Here is a 21,698-nt window from a genome sequence, read left to right as displayed (position 1 = left end):
ATAGACATGATGTTAATATACGTTGAACAGTTGTTGCGATCAGCAGTACATCGATGGTACAGTGACGAAAACGCTCACAAGGCATTGTGATGGAATTTCTTTTTTTATAGTGGTGAAATTATTATCAATCGCATCATATTACGAAAGAAAATATCGTTCAAACAACAGGCAAAGGATCAAATATCGAAAGGATCAACGATTTACTTTTCAAGGATTGTATTTCATTTCTAGTACAACTTTTCGTAAGTACATATTCTTATACTTTGAGTGTCGTTTATTTCTCGCCGCAGATTTTTAAGTGTTTTACGAGTCGATATTATTGACTTTTTCGAATGCCTTTCGCACGTATCGAGACATAAGCGGATAAAGGTATTAAGTAATCCTACTTTTGTTATAGAAGATATAGATCATCGTTATCGTAACATATAGATCGTTTAAGAAATCAATTGAAATACTTTAAAAGCTTTAAAAGGAGATAAGTATTCCAACCGTTGACCGTTAGAAACAATATAAAACTTTCCATTAACGCGTATATCGATGCATTGTCAAGTCGAAAATGCCATCGTACTTACAATTTCTTCAAATATTCGATTAGTTGGGAATTTTAAGAACACCGCGCCATGTCCAATACATAGGTTTATGGTGGCTACCGTGGTAAATGTTATTTCCAGATATAGGTAGTATTTGCGATAGGACAGAACTCGAGGGTAAAGCTACAGACGCGGGGCATCGAACACGGAAACAAGTCTGCAGAAGGGCAAGTGTCGGTTTCATCGACGACGATATCGTGGTGGAAAGGGTAATAGCGGTATTGATTGCAGCGGAACTTGACCGCGCAAACTCTCTGTCTGCCCTCAATGAAACGACGTGCTTACATATGGAACCACGACGGACGGGACGACGATAAAAACCTGTGGATACCACACCTGGCTGACACCTGCCAGTTGAAACGGTGATGATGACATCGACCCTCTGCACCTGCACATGGCTACTGCTACCCTGCTGCATTCTAGTCACCCTCTCTACTGGTGAATTGAATTTTTATCGAGGTGAGCATATCGTCCGTTCGCCCGAAAACACTGCTCTTTTCGAGGGTAATGACACCACGGTGTAGCATTGCTCTCGATTCAAGGTTCACGATCTTTTGCTTCTTTTTATTACGTTTTCGCTATTGTCTTGCTATAAGTTCGTTGAATTCGTAATAACGTTCGAACATGATCCGATGAGACGATACCTTGCAAGATAGCACGAATGTCATCGTCACGACGCAATCGATAGTATTCGCGTTGCTTTTTCTTTCAATTTTCTGCCACACTAGTCCCATCTCTTATCAATTTTTCATCTGTTTTTCATGTTCGAGCGAAAGTTTTAAATTTCAAGTTTTACGAGGGACGTTTCGATTCGTTCAAAGTTTGCATATGTTTTCGCGTGGACGACTTCAACGTCGAACGGTTGTTGCTCGTCCTTCTTTAATTTGGATTTAATTTTTCTTTCGGAACACGGTTCCATCGAATAATTTACCCGTTCATCTTCGAATATATGATTTATTTAGAAACTTAGTTAAGAAATTTAGTTAAACGATATACGTGTACTTGGGCGTACGTACGTACGTACGTACAAAGAGGATTTGTCTTGTACACGACTATACGGTCCGCGTACCATAGTTTCCAACGGAATGGAAATACGTTTATCAAAGTTGCAGCAATGCACGCGTCGCGTCGTGCGTTAAACGACGTGGCTGTTAACCGCAGAAACTTCCTGTACAAGTTCCTACGATATCATTAGGAAGTAAACCGATAACTGTGAGTGTCGTATAGTTTGTTGAAACGTCGTTTCGCATTTAATAAGTTTATTACATTTAATAAGTAATAAAAATAGCTGTGAAATCGTACACCGAGACCTACTAACTAAGACGCAACAAGTTGCACGTAGGAAAATGAATTTCTACGTGATTGGATGGAAACAATAACGTGATCATTTTTTCAGATGATATCGCTTTTAGACAATTGATGAAGTACCTCGAAGGGCAGAGAACGCATTTTCTCTCACTGTTGGCGAATCAAGCTCGCAAGAAGCATCATCTGGGATTGGAACGCCAAAAGGAGAGGGATATTCTGGAAGCGTTGATCAACAAAGGCAGCTTGGCGGATATTCAAAGAAAGGAGAAAGCGAAAGGATGGAACTATCGGCAAACGCGATACAACGAGCCGGTCAACGAATTACCGCAAGAAAGGGAGCATTATTTTTCGTTATACGAGTTGAACCCGCTCGAAAGTTCTTTGGATTATACAAACTTTAAGTTGCCTTATCTTCCCGGTGAAACGAATGGCGAGGATACGAGTCTTCAAGACGACGACTACGGATACGATCGGAATCCATTATCGAAACATTTGTCTTTCGACGAGACCAACTTGGACAGGGGAATGAAGGAGGAACCGTTGGAATTTCACGGGAGTTACAGTAGTGGATCGATCAACGAGTACGGCAAAAATGATATACAGATACAAAAGCTGGAAGCGACCACTCCGGATTTTACTTTCGACTCGAATTTACGCGATAGACAACCGTTCGCTGTGAAGCCCGATGATCCCAGATATTATCAGGATGCTCCTTTTTTCCTAGGTACGTCAAACTTAATAAATATACATATTTTACTAATTTATTTTCATACGCGTATAACATTTTGCAAATTTTCCTATTTCTCTTTGTTATCGCTATATTCCCTTGTGATTAACAGATAACGAAGATAACTCGGATTTTGAGCAATCGATGAAAAATAATACGAAGTGGGAACGAGAGAATACAGCGATTGGAAAAGGACACACGATGGAACAGGAGAAGGCGAGAAACATGGAGTCCAAATTTAAGGATACGTCGGTGATCGTGATACCGGAGTTGGAACGACGTATGGAGTACAACCCGATGTTCGTACCTGTAAACCAGGATTTGAATAACGATATATATTTTATTGGTAAATCAATTTATCGATTCTCTTTATCGCTTGGAATTATGCGAAACGTCAAATTTGCCCCGTTTCCTTCTAGCTGTCGTTGCTGGCTGCAGCGCAGCGGCGATGTTTGCTCTGGTATTAGTCGCTTTGACATGGTGCAGGTAGTATAATAAATAATATTTCACGTTAATAAACGATCGTACAACTGATTTCTAAAGGTTTGATTAACGTTACCGTTCGATTTTTAACAGGTTAAAACGGGGTGCTAAGGCGGCTGCTGATATAGAATATCCAGCTTACGGTATAACCGGCCCGAACAAAGAGATATCACCATCCGGAGACCAAAGACTCGCGCAGTCTGCTCAGATGTACCACTTCCAACATCAGAAACAACAAATCATCGCTATGGAAAAGTAAGTCATTCGAATAACGCATTTGAAGCACGCGAACAACTATCCTTGTCTCATGTTTTCGATTTATCGCGATCTTTAAAAGAAAATGGGTATAGGAAATGCTCAGTGAGAATTTTTGTCCAACTTTTGCAAGTGTCAAAGCGGTTTTTAAAAGTTTTATTCTAATTAGAGAGTATTGTTTGGATAATGATTTGTGTAGTCGTGTTTCTGCAACCAGAGACCCAGGCTCTGTATCCGAAGCAGAGAGCGAGGAGGAAAACGAGGAAGGAGACTACACCGTTTACGAATGCCCAGGACTGGCTTCTGTAAGTTACATTTATACTTAGTTAGATCGCTAGAATCGTACAACGATGTTACATCGCTAATGTGTTTTTGTTAAGACTGGTGAAATGGAAGTAAAGAATCCGTTATTCCACGATGATCCAACACCGGCGACACCAGCACAAACTAACAAAGAAGAGGACCATATATAGTTTGACTAAATTCCAAATATATTTGATTTTAATATTTTTTCTGGTGCTTAGCTCACTGTTAACGTACCATATCGGAAACGTTTATCTATATATCGAATGTACGCAACTTTAATATTTGTACGACGCGGGAAGTCGAGATAGAAAATTAACCAAAAGATCCGACACGAGACCATTTTTGCGTTTTGTGAAAGAGTTTACCACGTGAAACGATGAACATTCTACGTCGTTAAAAACTATCGTGTTTATTTGAAAACACATATTTTTTAACTCCATGATGTACTATAGTTTGTACTTTCATAGCAAGTACGATCAGCCATATGATTGACATTATTTTTCTACTCACCGTTAGACTTGCAACATAGAGTACGGATTGGAGACTATAACTACGTATAACATTTAATATCACTATATATACCTGATTATAATTTTTCAATATAGTAATAACGTTTATCGCATGTTCTCACCAACTCTTCCTTTCTCTACCTATCGATAACTATTGTTCGTCCACCGAAGAAATTTATTATCCCTCTATGATTTGAAAGTGTCTAGTAATAATAACTTAAAAGTAGATATACTACGTTCTAAATCAGAATTTCGGTTTAGGCTAATAGAATTATCGTGGTTGTTAATGGTACATTTGGGATTTAGTTGTTACAACGTTCGTAAAAATTAAGTTTGATATTTTCTCAAGGCAAAAAAAATATTTAATGTCGCGATAATCGAAAGAATTTCGTGTATCGTAGTACACAGAAAGTTTATTTTACGTGTAATTTATGACTCGACGTATAAAAGTATGTAACATTTTTTGTGTTAACATAGTTGTACCAACGTTTAGCACGTTTCGCGCGCGCGTACGTACGAAGTAACGACGAAGATGATAGAACAACCTGCATTTTGCATGTGCTGTTGCTTTTGGCATTACTCCTGTGATTCGTATCACCTAAACGAAAATTCTGTACATATATTATATATTTGTTACGAAGAAGCTGTTCCTTTAATATTGGCTATTATACAATGCTCTATATATATATACATATATAATTTATTGGCTTGAAGCAGTGATAATACGTATTTTATTTTTCTATGATACCTATAATACTGTTAATCTTAAAACAGTTTTAAGATAAAAGAGCCTATTGTCGTACCCAACACAAGATATAGAAACGACTATTTATTTTGGCAAATTTTAAGCACTACGTGTAATTAGCGCCGACTATGTAATTTTACTCAGAGTTACTATTTACACCCTCGTTACATGTATATGTATCATATAATACAACAAAAGACGAAACATCTTCTACAGATTCGTCCGTTTGATAACATTCGATCGTAGATCGGGAATTAAAACACTACAGCATGAATTTATTGTTAGCCTTTCAATGCCTTTACAGCACTGCATCGTCGACTATATAAATTCGTTAAATTTTATAGAAAGGACACTATGAAAGGACAATCTGTGTACAAATAGACTATTATATAGTGATTTGTAGCGTGATTGTACGTATTGTGAGCTGTAGCATAGAAATGCAATGAAAACATTGCGATTCATGTTCGCGATATGTTTCGTATATTATATCGTTATCATTATTATTTTTGTCCTTCCATTAATTAAAAAGGTGGTGTAAAATACAAATAACAAATGATGTATTATTATTTTACTAAATAAATTGTTTATTTTATAAGGAATTGCCAATTCTTTCTTCGATGCGCAAAAGAAATAGAAATAACGATTTACCCAATATATCAAATTACGAAGAGTAAAGAATTGTTTCAGAGGATAGGATAAAGCAGCGGATCTACGTTGTTGATAAATGATAATCGAATGTTTACAAAAATATGTATTATATTTATTCATACGTTTATGTACAAGTTTCACGCGATACAAGTGTCGCGAAAATAAGTCACGCAGAAAATATGATACGAATATTCGCATGTAGTAGATTTTTATGCTATCTTGAAACTTGAGACTCGAAACTTTGCGGTATAATAAATACTATAAGCGACATAGGTTAATACGTTCGGCTAATTAATAGCTATCTTTAATAAAACATCGTTATCTTTTACGTCATATAAAGCTCCATTTCGTTTCTACGAGTACAAAAATTATAATTTCCCATCAGTTATGTAATGAAATTATTGGAATTAGTCGAGTAGGTAGTTTATTTTATGCGAAAACCATACAAAAGAATTATTCGTTGTACTTTTCGTATTTTACGAAAAACAATTTGCGAACTCGTGATCTGAAATTTTCTTTTTATTTTTCAGAAAAACATTCTCTTACGTTCGAGGTAGGATAGAAATCGACATAAAAAATACGCGCCGTTCACAGTGATTACGTAGAAATCTTGCGATCGATGCATATTTTAAATTTTACAGACTAAGAAAACATTCACGATGTTAAGTCTGAACTCGCAACGTAATTGTCCTAAAACGCCGCAGTTATACATGCATGATACATGTGTGTATACGTATATGTACTTACTTACAAGTGCTTGGGACGCAGAAGTCGTAAAGTGTACGCCATACACGTAGTCTCACAACGATAGATCACTTCTCATCTTGATGATAAGACTCATTAAATGTTCCAGTGTCTTGGCTCATATGAATGGTTTCTTCGGTAATTTCGTCTTCGTCTACGTACTTATAAAATTTCGCCATTACAGCGAAAATAATTATATCGATGAACATTAATCCGGCGAACAAAAGGAATTCATAAACCTAAACAACAAGAAGAAAGAAAATATTATGTCGGGTATTGGAAAGAATTTTAGTAGGTATCGAGGTTAAAGTAATGTAACTTTTCGAGAAGTTTTATGTTGTGGACGTTGAATAATGCATGATTCGTAGTGACCGTAACGCAAAAGCGATTGGGTAATCACGACTGTCGCCGATCTGGCCTTGAATCGTTTAAAAAACTCTAGTATCGAGTACATGTACATGTTTGTTTTTACCAAGGATTGGTGCATAGGCTCGTTTAAAGATAAAATTACGTTAACTCGTACTTGCCTGACGATTGAAGATCGAGATTTCCGCCACAATGACTACAATGAGATTACCAAAAGCTACTGTCAACAGCCAAGAAGCCTGTAAAAGAGACTTCATACTGGCAGGGGCTTGCGTGAATGCAAATTCTAAGCCAGTCACCGAGAACATGACTTCACCCATCGTGATAACAACATATTGAGGAATCAACCACAACATATGCATGGAATTTGGTTCGGTTACAGTTATAACGTTAGCCATCGGTTTTTCTCCAATAACAGATCCGACCATCGTATAAACTCCACCGAGTCTGAGACGTACGTCTTTTTTTACCAATATATCATTCAAACGAATATCGTATGTGCCAGGTTTGACTTCAGCTAGACGGGTTTCCCCGAACGAAGTACCATTTATCTCGAATTCAAAGACTGTTGCATCGCCCTTCATAAATTTCAGAGGAACAGGGTCCTGCGATGAATTTACGTCGACGAGTGCACGTATCAAAGGTTCGCCAGAGACCGTTTTATCCACCGAATCCGTGTACTTATAAAGTTCATTTGCCTGCGTTACAACGCAAGAAGTCGCCTTGCCTTCGGGTAAAACGATAGTTCCTAAAAATACACGCGATCGTTAAATAAATATCGTTAAATAAATCACGAAATAATAAGCAAAAGAACTTTGATATACCAGCTGTTTCGTTGAATTTCGTGCTATCGGTTCTGTTGCATTTTGAAAAATCTGCGCTATACCGCCAGTTTGTTTCGCCACTCGCTTTGATATACTTGTCTTCCCACATATCCATACTTTCGAGGACAAAAGATAATTCGGTATCGTGCCTCGTTATAGTTACCGGACAATTCAGAGTATTGAAAAGGCGCAATTGCGCGAAATTTTCCGAAGGCAAAATCGGATACGTTTTCTGCAAGTAAAAATAAAGTAAAAAGTGGGTGTCGAAGAGAGTGAATCAAGATATTTCTCGTAAAATTATTTGAACGTAACTAGAGTGTATTTTGTAACGCCGTAATGGGGCATTGTACGTCGTGCTGCTTATTTTTAATTTAACCACGTACCTCGAGCTGATATTCGACCACGGCCGCTATTACGAACGACAAAGAAGCTAAGAAACCGCCGATAGACAAGATTCTCAGCGGAGTTCGTAAGCCGATCTTCCTCATAAGAGGATAGAGACAAGTCTCGAACAAAGGTATAAAGGCGAGCACCAAAAAAGGATTGAACACTTGTATTTGATCTGGTTGAAGCAGAAAATTTCCGATTTCGCCGTCCATTCGGGTTGCTTGAAACGTCCACCGAGAGCCTTGCTGATCGAAAAGTGCCCAAAATATCGGTATCGGAATAAACAATTTCATCACCTGCAGAGCTGCCTTAATATCGTTTATCAGTGATTTCTCGTACTTGTCATCCGCATACTCGAGCCAATACTCTCTTTTCTCATTCTTCGACGTAAACTTTTTGTAGATAGCGTACTGAAATTTCAAACACGAATCTCACGTATTCGTTATCGCGATATAGGAAAATCCGAATTATGCCTGAATTAGTCGGTTTTAAATAGAAACATGGTTAAACTTACAGAAATGCACTTGGAAACATTCAAAACGACGTTGCCCGTCGGCTTGACTACTCTGTACAAAGGTTTCCCAAGGAGGAATATCACTGAAAAAGAAGATTCGGGACGATTGAACAGTTTCGTCGTTTTAAGATCGTTCACATTTTCGAATACGACTGTTCTCGGAACTTACCGACGGATAACATCATAAGAACGGCTGGCACAAAAAATGCCAGAGAGTAACAGGTATTTTGGCCGAAACACGTGACATCGCTACGAAGCAGGGGCGTGAGGAAGCTCGAGATCAAAGATCCGGAGTTGATAGAAAAGTAAAACAGGGAGAAGAATGTGGACAAGTATCGTTCCTGTAGCGGTAGTATGAATTGATCGCCGCCGAATGCAGCCACGCAAGGTTTTATACCGCCTGTGCCAAGGGCTATAAGGAGTAGGCCAACCAATGAAAATTCTCTGCAAAGTTACACGTTTGACAAACGTAATTAGATCTCGATCGACGTTCGATATAGTGCTTATTCGACTTGCTACTTATTTGAAACAGAGAAAACGTTGAATATTAAGATAACATAGATCATAATCTACGAGACAAAGACAACGATCTAATCGTTGAGGACAACTTTGGCAAACGATTGAACCGTTTGGGCTAATTAACGATACAGTTTAAGACAAAACATTAAAGAAAATATTAATCTTACCTAGGAGGTATACCTAATGGAGGCGCAGCGCTTAAAGATAGCAGAAGTTGGCCTAAAGCGTAAATGATACTCAAGTATAAGATGGTGTGAAATTTTCCCAGTAAGGAATCCGCCAGCATCGCTCCGAATATAGGGAAAAAGTATACGAACATCGTGAACACATGATATATGACGATAGATGTGTTATCGTCGTATCTTAATTGATTCCTTAGATAAAGGGTCAATACAGCTAGATAAAAGAAACGTTTAATATTACACGATATTCACGAACCAACGAAGATCGTATAAGTACTTTTTCAACTAAAACGATTAATTAAGCGCCAACAGCAAAAAATACCAAAAATTTTATCGCTATTGCATTTCTACATACTACGCATTCCATAGAAAGAGAATCTCTCGCAGAATTCATTGGACACGATAAAAAATATCGACTTGGGATACGTCAGCTTCTGCAAAATTACAAGAAAAATTATATTATAAAATCTTATCTGTGCGAATCGAGTTGGAGAGACCGGATGCGAAACGAAAGCCAGTAGCACGTTTCGCGCGACTCGATTAATTTCGTTATCGTTATTGCTGATTAAAAGGAATTATCCTTGTTGTAAATAAAATAGATTGTGTCGTAAAATGCGAAGGCCACGCACGATTCGCAGAATTATATACAGCAATTTGCGCCATCGGTGCTATTTGGTTTAAACGCTGGCATTCGATCGCCAGTTTTCCCATTAACGGATACATTGTTTTGTTACGTACGAGTTCCGTACCAACGTATAATCAAGTATGTAAAATGTAAATTCTTATTAAAAAATATATTAAATTAGAAATATGCTAAAAAAGCTGCAAAACGGATGTCTTTTTTTACTTATTGAAAAGCTTGCTTTACCGGATCTCACCCAATTTTAGCAGGACAATTGGAAGTGATAAGAAGTTAACTACTTTTTTAACGAATTGCCGCTTCAAATTAGACGCGATGAACGACTCGCAATTAGATTAGATTTGTCGTTACCCTTTTACAAAGAAAAAGAAAAATTAACTTGATCGATTGGCGAAAAAAACAGTATATTCGATAATGAAAATAAATGTTACATTAATGACAATGACTTAGCCAATTTAACTTTCATTAATCGGGCTAGTTACATAAGATAAAGGAAATTCTCAAAGATCTGTGTCGTTACGATAGCATTGTTAGAAGGACTATGAATTCTGAATCACGAAAATACGTGTTCCATATACACGTAAGTAATATCGCTTATTTGTACCGATTGTTGAATAACCGATAACATCTGTTACTATCTTTATTATTCATAATATACGATGAATCGGAAATTACGTAGCTGATAAAAATGTTATAACAAACTATATAAATCTTTCTACGTTGTTTCGTTATATTAACGATTTTCTATGTTCTATTAACGAAAAGAGCGAGTTTCTTTTTCACAGAGTTGGAAAAGGTTACATATGGTTTAATACCAGCGCGAAAAATATCGCGAGAGTGATCCAAGTAAAACTGCAATTTATTCAGCGGTCGATATGTTGCTTCGTCGTCAAATTTCTATCAATTACAGTCAACTCGTTACAAACTATATCTTCTATATAAAAATTCTCGTAATCTTGTCGAAATAAAATAAGCAAAATTCACGTAAAATTTCTACCTTCGCTTTCTCCTCCTTTTCGGTAGTCATCGTGATGATCAAGTTAATGATCTACGTTAACGACGTGAATTCTGCTAAAATTTGAACGACACACTCGAGTATAACATATTGAGACACGTTACATGACAGCCAAAGAATTCTGGAAAGCAATATCGATCGAAAACACCTTTCCATTCGCAAGGAACACGAATCACAGTGTGTAGATCACCAGTGAACCGTGATACCTAGATCGATATTCCTCAGCACGATCAACGTACGACGCGGTTGCTAGTTGAAGCTGCACTGTTGATTTTGTCGCGTATCTACAATATGTAGGCACTACGATTAAGTCAGACGGTGGCATTGACGAACATTGTTAGGTAGTGGTATACTCGTGGTATACTCGCATACTTGGAACAATGTGAAAGTCTTCTCTTGATGCGCGATTAACATCTTACGCTACACCTTAACGGTATCGTGTACAAATAACATTTACAACGCAACACTGCGATAGTACATTTATTTTCGCAAATTCGTTAGAAAAGTAACAGGAAATCGTAATCGAAACATCGTAAGAGGAATAACAGCAAGCACGACATACGCAATTTTTTATTATCGTCGAGCATTAAACGGCTACGTTGTGAACCAATTATATATAAAACATTGATTTATTAAAACATTTATCCACTACTACGCATCGGTAAGATATCATTAATTGGGTAGATTAAATACTTTATCTTCTATATCGTATCGTAAAATAAAAGAAGCTTTTCGCGTGGTACGTCGATAGCATTGTTAGAAGGACCGTGTTAGAAGGAACGCGCAACAACAATATTAGCGCAAAATGAGCGTAAGACGATTTTTTCCAACGTCTGATTTTCATCCATCGAGATAAACGGTAAATAAAAAATGATCTAAACGTTTAAACGTAAATTTAATCATCAAGATTATTAATCAGCGATATCTCGGTCGAGAAATAATTATACACTTTTTCTACTTTAAGCGATAACAACGAGTTTCTTGGGAATTTAAGCGAGAGAAATACTTAAATTAACGAATTTTGACGGACGGAAGGCAAACGTTTCAATACAAAAGAAAAGTGAAATCTGATCTCGATTTCTGTTTAAGATACCATGACATTATTTCACTAAACTGGTCCATTTGGCAGAGGCGTGTCTTACGATATTGGACAAGTTTATCTCGCGATGCGTTTACTTTAAAGTCACAATCCCCGTCATTGACCGACATTATGCTAAGTTCTTTTCTTCGAACAAAGTACTGGTAAATAACTGGTAAGTTAAACGTAATGTTTTGCCACAAAGGAATTTTAATCCTCTGTGATATCTTTCCCCTCCTACAGGTATAAAGTTCGATTAACTCGGTGAAAGTATTCGCAGTTGGGCAAGTGTACATAATTTACGCGCAGATTACTCTTGGTCCTTGCCGATTTTATTACTTAAGTGATTTTTCTCATTGCCGGTGAAACAGAACGCGAAGCACGGTTTCCGAAGAACGGGTTTATCGCTTAAGGAAATTCCCACCTAAACTTGCATTTCCGTTTTTCAATGTTACGCAAAGGTGATCACTGGTATTCCACGCGAGTGAAAGCGAAATAATAATAATCGATCGACACAATGTACCACGTCGTCGGAATTTGAATATAACCTGCTGGTTAATTAAGACGAATTATATAATCTGTCGTTAGGTCCATCGAGCAATCGAACGTCTAATTTACCGCGACCCGATTTTATTTTCTATTGTATAATAAACGAATTGTACAAAAGTAATTACGTATTAACTTTGAATTATAGATAGTTATATAGGTGTACTAAATACCGACGATTTGTTATGGGTATAAACCAGCGATTCGTAGCGATATTCCATTATATCGTTAATTAATCGCTATACTATATCAAATAAGAAGATACTTTTATCGTTCTCGATAAGCAGCAATATTCGATATTTACCTTTTGATTTTCCTCCGTGTTACTCTCATTGTCCGGATAATCTGGAAACCATAAATGGTGAAACCAAAAATAAAGTTGATAACAATCGTGCGACAATTACACGTTTCCTCTACTACCCATCCCGATTTGAAGCGTACAACCATTCACGTGCTTTTCTAGCTGTATTCATTTATTTTTCCCTTTGCTAATTATCCTTTCACTGGTATTTCTTTTTCCATTTCATCTACTCTCTTTCAATTTCAATAATCCGATAGCGTAATTCCATTTACGGTTACTCGTTTTATAACACGTCGTCCTTCGTGCGTAGAAGCGAAGTTTCTACCGCTGCGGACGACGCTTCTTGAAAATCGCATTTTTTTAATACGATGATGCAACAACTTTATACGTAAATAATGCTCACACTTTGACGCACATTGAATTTAGTTAAACAAGCAGAAAAGATCGAAGGATCGCCTTCAGAGAGAATCGATCATCCACTTGTTAACATTTTCCGTTACGACAATTTAACGAGATTTAAATATTGCTTATTATTAGCATATCGCGAACAACGGCAATGAAATATAATCTGTTATACCAGTTATTAATATTTAAGGGATGTTGTAGTAATTTATCGTTCTCGAATTGGGTCACGCATTAATCAAACATTCAATCAAATCGAAAGTAAAACGATTTGACCTAGGTTGCCCTGTCAAATATCGCATTACGGCTTGTCAATTGTTTCATAATTTTGAGGAAAATATAACAACATATGTAACGTGTTTAATTCGATTTTAATTCATGATCAAATTCCATGGAATTTCATCATCATATTCTCTACATATTCATACAATATAATCAAACAGCACTCGAGTCAGTTTTTAATTAGACGGCATACTTGAGTTATCGAAGTTTAAACTGCTTCGATATATATAAGTTCGATATATCTTTTTACTACTTACTCGATGGGTGCAGAAACATTGTTAGACGTTAAAATGAAACAAAAATTAAATTAGATTAAAATAAATCTAAGACATTTTACATTTTTGTAATTTGCGCCCTTAAGAATGATCTCTTTCGTTTTTTTTTTTTTTTTTTTTTTTTTTTTCGGAAAAAAGCTTCAAGCTAATTGTACTTAGTAATTTATCGAAGATAAACAAACAGATTTTTAAAATGTAAACCCAATACCTTGTATCTCCTTGATGGAACGTTTCCTCTCGCCCATGTCTGCTTCGCGATTTCTTAAAGCGAACCTGTTCCTACGCTCTTAACTGTAATACTGATCCGCTTTTCCAATTCTATTATCTCTTTGCGACTATCTGGCTTTATCAATCAAAATATACAAGCTAATGATTAATTCTGGAAGCATTTATCATGTTCGATAGAATCGAAACTTTTTAATATACAAATATGTTTTCACTAATTAAATTCTTCGTGTCTAGAAAAAAGACGCGATAAAGTATGGATAGTAATGAATATGATACAACGTATAAATGATTTTTTTCCTGTTTAATCAAAATATTTAATAACGTATAAGTAGATTGCTGATTCATTGAGATAATTTAGAATCTCGTTGTAGATAATAAGAAATATCGTAGTATTAAAGCGCGCAACTGAAAAGTGACCGCTCCGAAGCTGTCATATATTATACCTATAATCATTATATATCATCGTGTATTAACATGTAGCTAAGCTTGTTGATCTTTTCTCTTCCCCGCGGGGATTTTGTACGTTAATTGTACGTTATCAGGAATATTTTATTCGCAGATAAGCGTAAATTACCTTCCGATAGAAATCTTTCAAAAAATAATGGAGATGTGTTCAACTCATGAAGCGCGATGCAATGTGTCTAAATAATATCCGAAAACATAATCAATTATAAATCGAGATTTTTCATTTTCTATTTTAATTACAATTATAACGTCTTGTTATGTCACGTTGTACAACAAAATTCGTTGTGCGAAATAAGTTAATGTTTGTTCGATATATAAACGATTTATAATTTATTAACGTTACATACGATTTTATAAGATTTAATAAATTCATAATCTTGCACTACTTGTTTTTTGTTACGATTAATTTAATCACATTTCATTGAAACTGTGATCCTCGAAACTTGCCGCATTGAAAAAGCGAGTTTGCTTCTGTGATCGAATGAAAGGTTCCGATCCGGCTCTATGGTGATTTACAATAATGAATAATCGTATATGGTGAAATCATCAAATTTCAGGCAAATAAAACCATAATACGCATTGATACTGTGATACATTTACATTAATTGCAAGTGACTATTGTCATGTTGCGTGATGCTTGTGGAAAGTAACGGTATACTTCTGAAGCTTTCACGTCGTACGCCATCGAATTTCCGATTCTGGATTCTGGAGCCACAGTTTTACAGGAGAGGCTCGTCGCTACATACGAAGACGAGTTACTGTACTTAGTTCACATTATGGGGTTCGATGTGAACCGCTTTCAGGGCGAAGTTGACGAGGAACTTGTTTGTCCGATATGCTCTGGTGTTCTGGAGGATCCTGTCCAGGTATTATTTCTGTTTCGTTCGTTCACGATAGAATGCTTCCGATAAGTAAACTTTTGCGTTTACGGAAAACTAACCTAACATTTCTGTCGTCTTTCATCTTTTTCATTTAATTATTCTCCTTTCCATTGTTTAGTACGACCATCTGATGATTGTTTTCACACACCGTATTATTTACAACGATCGGGTAAATGGAAAGTATTCGTTAAAGTTTGATATTAACTTTATAATATCAGTCACTTGTATTTTTTGTAATTTTCGTTCTGTCAAAGTGTTTATAACTGTTATCAGTTTCGGGTAGCTTCCGTTTTTCTTCCAACGAATAAGATTAACATATATAATGATATTTTTTAAATTTTTGTAAGTATTTAGGACACTATTTAGTATTCATTATGTACTTTTATATATAGTACTAAGTCTTATAAAGTGTGTAGTTTGGCTTAAAGACTGGTAGGTGAGCAATATGTTGCAGGCACCTGTATGTGAACATGCCTTTTGTCGTACATGCATTAATGAATGGATAAATAGACAGCCCACCTGTCCGTTGGATCGTACGCCAATTACATCTGCTCAGCTTAGAGCAGTTCCAAGAATTCTTCGGAATCTGTTGGCCCGCCTTTGTATTAGTTGTGATAACATTATGTATGGATGTCAAGTAATAGTTAAGCTCGATAGTTTAGTGTCACATTTGGAGCAATGTGAATATAATCCCAAGAGACCGATGCTTTGTGAACAAGGATGTAGTCTTATTATTCCTAAAAACGAGCTAAAAGATCATAACTGTGTGAGGGAACTCAGAAATATTATACATTCGCAACAACAAAAGCTTGCTGATATGAAGCGTGAATTAGGTGAACAACAACTTCAAATAAATGAACACAAGAGGGAAATACATCTTTTAAAAGACTTTATGAGAGCATTGAGAGTTTCAAACCCAGCAATGCGCGCTATCGCCGATCAAATGGAAAGAGACGAAGTTGTAAGATGGTCTGCTACCCTTCCTAGAGCAAGAGTAACAAGATGGGGAGGAATGATTTCCACCCCGGATGAACTGTTGCAGGTACTGTAATCCATAAATTAATATCAGTTAGTTGATTCTAGCGAATGAATAAACGAACATAATTTTGTAGACGATGATAAAGAGAACTTTATCGGAATATAATTGCCCGCCTCATGTAATCGACGAATTAATGGAAAATTGTCACGAAAGGAAATGGCCTCCAGGCTTAAACTCCCTCGAAACCAGACAGAATTCCAGAAGGCAATATGACAATTACGTTTGTAAAAGAGTCCCTGGTAAACAAGCAGTGCTAGTTCTTTATTGTGATAATACTCATATGCCGGAAGACATGATGGTTGAACCTGGACTAGTGATGATTTTTGCACATGGCATAGAATAAAATTTCGTACCAATGTACTGTGCATGCCCAGATAATTTAATGTTCATCTATTCTGTTGTTTGTTATATTCACTGTGACTAACTTTCAAGGTGCATGGAATATCTTCGTACTTACGTGCAAATATTGGGATATTTGCATAATTCGTCTTGCAATTACCGCAGGATATCTTTCAAAATGTACTGAAAAGAACAAACGACATGCCTTTTGTGATAAACAATTGTACAGACGCAATTGCCACATACAAAAATCTAATCGAATGTCTGGATCATTACACTGTGATATACTATTTCATTGAGTATGTTCCTGAAATTGCATGATAAATAGTAAATCGTTTTTAGTTATTCTAAGTAATTTCATGTACATTTCTATAAAATCGATTCTTTGTTTAACATCTGATAAACCAACTATTTGTCAACTATTTCAGGGAATTTTTTACATATATAGAAGTCTTTAAGTGTTTTATGATAATGCTTTAGACAAGTAAGAAACAAAAAGTATAGAAATTATCGATATGGTAATTGCTACTATTAAGATCTAAATGTGTTCTAAAAGATTAATATCAAATGTCAGAATGAAGAATAATTTCTTCTCTTCTCTCAACATTATTTATATGATTTTAATAAAACATCTAAAAGTGCGTACGATGAAATAATCATGCTATACAACGATCGCTTAAATAAATTATTATACTCTGAGCGAACACGGTCGTATACATATATTGTTTACAACTTACAAGATAAGAATGCTATTTTCACAGAATAATTCACAGATAATAGTTTAAACTAACGGTATACGATACTTAACAGTTTCGAATTTCCTCAGTATTGTTCTCTTTTGAAATTGATTTTGTAATAACCAGTGTATGAAGTGCATTCGATCCCTTAGCTATTTTTAAATAAATACATAATAAAATTTTAGTTTCTTGTCTTTGCACAAATATTTACAAAATAAGATAGTTTCTTAAATTATCATCGAATGATCCATCATCGAACGTAAGACCTTTGTATAACTCAGCTTCTCGTCTCGATGCATTTATCTTCGATACAGCAAGAAACATTGCATATTTTACTTTGGACATTTAACGTGTCAATCACGAGTTATGTTTACATAGAAATTCTTTTTACCTCTATTTACATAACATATTTTCCAATAGCCCAAAAGAACTTGCGATTTTAATACATCGAGTAATATAAGCGATTAGCATATCCTTTAATAATTTTGTAATAAAACTTTCGATTTCCACGGAACCTTTCCTTTTTACTTTTTAGATATTTAATCATCAAATCCGAACACCGAAAAAAGAAACATATTATAAAACAAGAATATAATATGCTGAATTATCTTTACATTACATTAACGTTTTACACGGTCAACGCTCAATGAATTAAATGTTGAAAATCATTCTTTTCTCAGTCTTCTTCAACGTGTGTACTCAGAGATTGTGAGCAATTTTATATACAGTTTGATAGTTGTCATAATAAATTTCGTTTTACGTATTTCAAGTCATTTGATATAGTATCGTTTATTTGATAGTATGTTCGCGCGTATTACAATGCTATAGAATCTTCGGGCTCCGCTGTCGGTATATCGTCGAGAAGAATGCGATAAAGTTTAAACGGTGAATTAAAAGGAGCACATTGCATTCTCTGGTATATTCGAGTCACTTAAAAAGAGTACAAAATTATTTTGCATATATATTTTTTAATCATGTTACTTTCTTTATTTAGCGTTTTCATTTTTCTAAATGTCTTTATGTTTACAGAAAAGTCACAAAGCTTCTCTATCAATAGCACAGAACTTTTTATAATTTTCATTATGGTATAAAATAGTTTTCTTTGGTTGTGTATTACAATACGTTCTATATAAGTATATCGTTATCACTTCGCTTTCTTCCTTTTCTTCTTTTTTATTTTCTTATTTTTTTTCTTTTTTTTTTCTTGTAGGAAACTTGTAATTCGCCTAATATGAATTATGGTAAAATAGCTTACTTGGATGTTTAAATAAACGTCGATGGATGGCATAGTAGGGAATACGTAGCTCTATTTTCCACCGTAAAAAGTGGTAAAAACGACGTTCAGTCTTATGTGTATTCGAACGAGATTGTACGCTTATTGAAAATTTTTTTCTTTTGCATGATATTTCTCGAGAATTCGTATCAGAAGACATATTACGATCGTTCAATAGTACCCTCGAAATTTGAATACATTGGTGGCTAGGCCCTGAGATATGGCTGTTTATGTCCGATGATTTTTAATTTATTCCCCATTATTCTCGAACAATTATCTTAAATACTTAAAATGCTAGAATAAACATTTCTTATTTAAAAAATGAACTGGCATCGTATAACGTCGTATATATAAGTCGTTCTTTTTTTTTTGGTTAAAAAACAACATTTGAATATTGATTGGCAGATGGTTGCAAAAAAGAGTCGCAACGTTACGTTGATTGATTTTAAGTGCACTTTTAAATGACGTTCTTGGAGATTCTTATATCGTTGGGCATACTCCTGCGAGGACTTGTCCGTAAGCACGTTCGGGGCTCATTTGGATAGCTCTCATATTGATTTGAATGTTTCTGATACACCCCACGTATTGTGCTTGCGAGCTACTTCCACGTAATCTTTTTCCAAGCATCGGATGACCGCCGATAAAGATCGGATGCTTCGACAGAACTCCCGCCACGTTTTTCCCGCCGATTCCTGGCTCAGCTGCCTTGTAGTCAACTGATAAGAGCACGGCGTTCTTCTGTTTAACAGCTGTGCAAAAGAAACGACAAAAAGTTATTCGCATTCTTCGTCCTTTTTTTATCCCGATAAAAACGAAATATTACCTCGAATATTGTGCCAATTGCCATCGCACAAGGAATTCGGCTTCGTTGGTTCAAACGAGGTTTCTATCGAGCCTTTTGCCGTTTTAACAAGGAACTTCACCGTTCCGTTAATCATTTCTAGGACCAAGTAATCCCGTTTTCCATGGACAGATAGCAGGTGACCAGAAGTGGAACGCGGTTTAATGTCCATTTGGATGTCGACCGTTCTGCCAACTGTGAACCTGTCCACTAGAATTGTATCGTAGAATTAGAATTCGTTATACAAAACTTGATCGATGTATAGTCGATTATTTAAAACTGTACTATATGTACCTGCTCTGAACAGATTACTACCATTACCCGGATAGAAGAACAATCCTGATTCGATTCGTTTTGAACATGGGATTACACCCACTTTATTTATAGGCTCACCAACCGGTTGACCATTCACCATGAAGTTTCCTAAGCATCCATCGAAGGTGTCATTCATACTCTGAAATTAATAACCAAACTCTCATTAAAAAGCAAAAAAACATCTATCAGGTAGATAATATTCACTTACGATCGTATTAAGAACTTTGTTGGACATGTCCTGTGATACCCCTCCTACGTAGAACGGCGGGCTAACGTTCATGGTTTCCGTTGTTCCTTGAGAAGATCCGGTAACAGCATCGTCCTCGTCTACGATAAGTTGTCCATGGTTTCCTTGCCTCTTGAATATCACGATATGCCATTCATCGTCGTTTATTTTTCTATTGCTGACTAATATAGCTGGTCCACTTCCACAATCAAATTTGTAATAAATCTTTAAAAAAATATATGACGATTATTAGACATAATGTAATTCAAATTGCGATCGATCCGAATTTTCTAAACTTGTTTACACGTAAAAGAAGCTGATAAAAATTGTCATTGATGTTACAATAGATGAACAGGCTTTATCTCGAGTATATGTTTCCGAATCATTACCAATTACCTGACATTGTAACCGATGCCAGATTTTCTATCGAACATCGACACTTTACCTTTCCTTCGTTGATATACACAGCGATCAAATTCTGATTGGTAAGGTCCGACGTATAGAAAATGATTCCCTCGTCAGCCATCGTTTTGATAGCGATTTGGAAATCGTAGTCGTTCTTGTATCTACCGTTTAGAGATCTGTATTCTAATCTGCTGTTTCTCGCGGTACCTGAAAACGATGCCATTCTTTCACCAAAATTCCTCGTTTCGCGTATTTTTCCAAAATCGCGCGGAAACATCATACCGAAACGCCAGGCATTTTCCATGTCAGGATCCGTAGTCGGGTAATATGGTAATCGACATTCATCGATGTGCAACGGTGTGGTCCTTTGAGTGGAAGTAGTAGCCTCTGTGGTTGTAACGAAATCATCGTGATGATGGCCGCGTCCTTCTATCGTAGGTTCTTCCTCGTCCGTTTCCTTATCGATATCAACGTCGATGATGTCTGACGATATCGAGTAGTACGTCATAGATTAGATTACACTGCTCGTCGTACTTATTATTCGTATTATCACTTGTAACATCGTACTCACTAATCTGGGTAGATACTTCGACATTGTCATCTGGACTTTCCGTGGGCAACAGAGGAGGCGGGACGTTCGGTTCCGGTTCAGGTTTAGATGGTACAGCTGTACGTATGTAGATATATTTATGCGTATTAATTTAACGGTTCGAAAGTTTCAGCTTATTTATCATTTTAAAAACGTCGATCGCTTACACGATGGATCACCCAGCTTGCACTTTCCAAGGAGAGCGTGAGGCCTTTCCGTCGTGTTGGCGAAATTAACGATGACACCGTTCAACGTTGCGTCTCCGATACAACCGATAAACGGCGTCATCGCGCCAGTCGGAGGTATACCAAAGGCGGTCGGTAAACCACCGATGTACAGACTGCCGTAAGGTATGTTGAGTAGGGGTGTATCCAGATCGGAACTGTAATTCTTGATATCGTCGATGTCGAGCTTGAGAGAATCGGTTGAGTGCGTAGCCGTGACTACGTGCCACTCGTTGTCGTTGAACTTGATGCCCGTGGACGTTGTTCGCAGTTCCTGGCCCTGACTATTGAACACGAGAATACCGTCGATCAGCGACAAATAGCTAACTACACCTTTCTCGTGATCGGTCACGTAGAAGATCAGGCCGTCGTTTGCCAAAGTTTTGAACTTTAGGTTCACTTGAAGACTGTTCGGCACGGAGATGTTGTGCCATCTTACATAGCCGGATACGTTCTCCTCGAATGATACCAAGCTTACAAACTAAACAGA

The 21,698-nt window shown here is 36.4% G+C and overlaps 4 protein-coding genes across 10 annotated transcripts in view; 2 read left to right on the top strand and 2 right to left on the bottom strand.

Annotated features, from left to right (window-relative positions):
* Nucleotides 1-913: 913 nt before the first annotated feature.
* On the top strand, nucleotides 914-4,367 carry LOC132916190 (uncharacterized). 3 transcript variants are annotated; one of them, XM_060975973.1, is made up of 8 exons: nucleotides 914-1,049; nucleotides 1,987-2,368; nucleotides 2,402-2,622; nucleotides 2,738-2,971; nucleotides 3,045-3,111; nucleotides 3,202-3,363; nucleotides 3,563-3,668; nucleotides 3,744-4,367. In XM_060975973.1, the coding sequence occupies exons 1-8, from the start codon at nucleotides 956-958 to the stop codon at nucleotides 3,834-3,836; spliced, it is 1,359 nt and encodes a 452-aa protein (XP_060831956.1). In that variant the 5' UTR covers nucleotides 914-955; the 3' UTR covers nucleotides 3,837-4,367. The 3 variants fall into 3 exon arrangements, with proteins under 3 accessions (XP_060831956.1, XP_060831955.1, XP_060831954.1); XM_060975972.1 differs by having other exon boundaries at nucleotides 1,987-2,622; nucleotides 3,581-3,668; XM_060975971.1 differs by having other exon boundaries at nucleotides 1,987-2,622.
* A 223-nt stretch (nucleotides 4,368-4,590) lies between these two features.
* LOC132916185 (peptide transporter family 1) lies at nucleotides 4,591-14,006 on the bottom strand. 2 transcript variants are annotated; one of them, XM_060975964.1, is made up of 10 exons: nucleotides 13,855-14,006; nucleotides 12,691-12,731; nucleotides 9,463-9,541; nucleotides 9,093-9,321; nucleotides 8,576-8,850; nucleotides 8,407-8,489; nucleotides 7,889-8,302; nucleotides 7,506-7,737; nucleotides 6,843-7,429; nucleotides 4,591-6,554 (listed from the first exon to the last, which is right to left on the bottom strand). In XM_060975964.1, exons 1-10 carry the CDS (start codon nucleotides 13,889-13,891, stop codon nucleotides 6,384-6,386), a joined length of 2,148 nt encoding a protein of 715 aa, XP_060831947.1. In that variant the 5' UTR covers nucleotides 13,892-14,006; the 3' UTR covers nucleotides 4,591-6,383. The 2 variants fall into 2 exon arrangements, with proteins under 2 accessions (XP_060831947.1, XP_060831948.1); XM_060975965.1 differs by lacking the exons at nucleotides 12,691-12,731; nucleotides 13,855-14,006 and adding an exon at nucleotides 10,745-11,075.
* Nucleotides 14,007-14,844: 838 nt separating this feature from the next.
* LOC132916197 (E3 ubiquitin-protein ligase NRDP1) lies at nucleotides 14,845-17,519 on the top strand. 3 transcript variants are annotated; one of them, XM_060975984.1, is made up of 4 exons: nucleotides 14,845-15,205; nucleotides 15,657-16,262; nucleotides 16,333-16,616; nucleotides 16,692-17,519. In XM_060975984.1, exons 1-3 carry the CDS (start codon nucleotides 15,116-15,118, stop codon nucleotides 16,600-16,602), a joined length of 966 nt encoding a protein of 321 aa, XP_060831967.1. In that variant the 5' UTR covers nucleotides 14,845-15,115; the 3' UTR covers nucleotides 16,603-16,616; nucleotides 16,692-17,519. The 3 variants fall into 3 exon arrangements, with proteins under 3 accessions (XP_060831967.1, XP_060831966.1, XP_060831968.1); XM_060975983.1 differs by having other exon boundaries at nucleotides 14,846-15,205; nucleotides 16,333-17,519; XM_060975985.1 differs by having other exon boundaries at nucleotides 14,848-15,205; nucleotides 15,675-16,262; nucleotides 16,333-17,519.
* Nucleotides 17,520-18,108: 589 nt separating this feature from the next.
* The window catches only part of LOC132916179 (laminin subunit alpha), a 57,131-nt gene continuing 53,541 nt past the window's right edge, over nucleotides 18,109-21,698 (bottom strand). For both annotated transcript variants that reach the window (XM_060975948.1, XM_060975947.1), the window contains 8 exons: nucleotides 21,152-21,689; nucleotides 20,967-21,062; nucleotides 20,678-20,878; nucleotides 20,436-20,602; nucleotides 19,973-20,215; nucleotides 19,744-19,903; nucleotides 19,432-19,659; nucleotides 18,109-19,357 (listed from right to left, as the gene is read on the bottom strand). In XM_060975948.1, coding sequence (XP_060831931.1) covers nucleotides 19,089-19,357; nucleotides 19,432-19,659; nucleotides 19,744-19,903; nucleotides 19,973-20,215; nucleotides 20,436-20,602; nucleotides 20,678-20,878; nucleotides 20,967-21,062; nucleotides 21,152-21,689 — 1,902 coding nt within the window. In that variant the 3' untranslated portion in view covers nucleotides 18,109-19,088. The remainder of the gene's footprint in view (nucleotides 19,358-19,431; nucleotides 19,660-19,743; nucleotides 19,904-19,972; nucleotides 20,216-20,435; nucleotides 20,603-20,677; nucleotides 20,879-20,966; nucleotides 21,063-21,151; nucleotides 21,690-21,698) is intronic.

The sequence above is a fragment of the Bombus pascuorum genome, chromosome 2 (assembly GCF_905332965.1).
Source record: "Bombus pascuorum chromosome 2, iyBomPasc1.1, whole genome shotgun sequence".
In the NCBI taxonomy this organism is placed as follows: Eukaryota; Metazoa; Arthropoda; class Insecta; order Hymenoptera; family Apidae; genus Bombus; species Bombus pascuorum.
The sequence above is the reverse complement of the archived record's forward strand: the minus strand, read 5'-3'. Positions and strand labels throughout refer to the sequence as shown.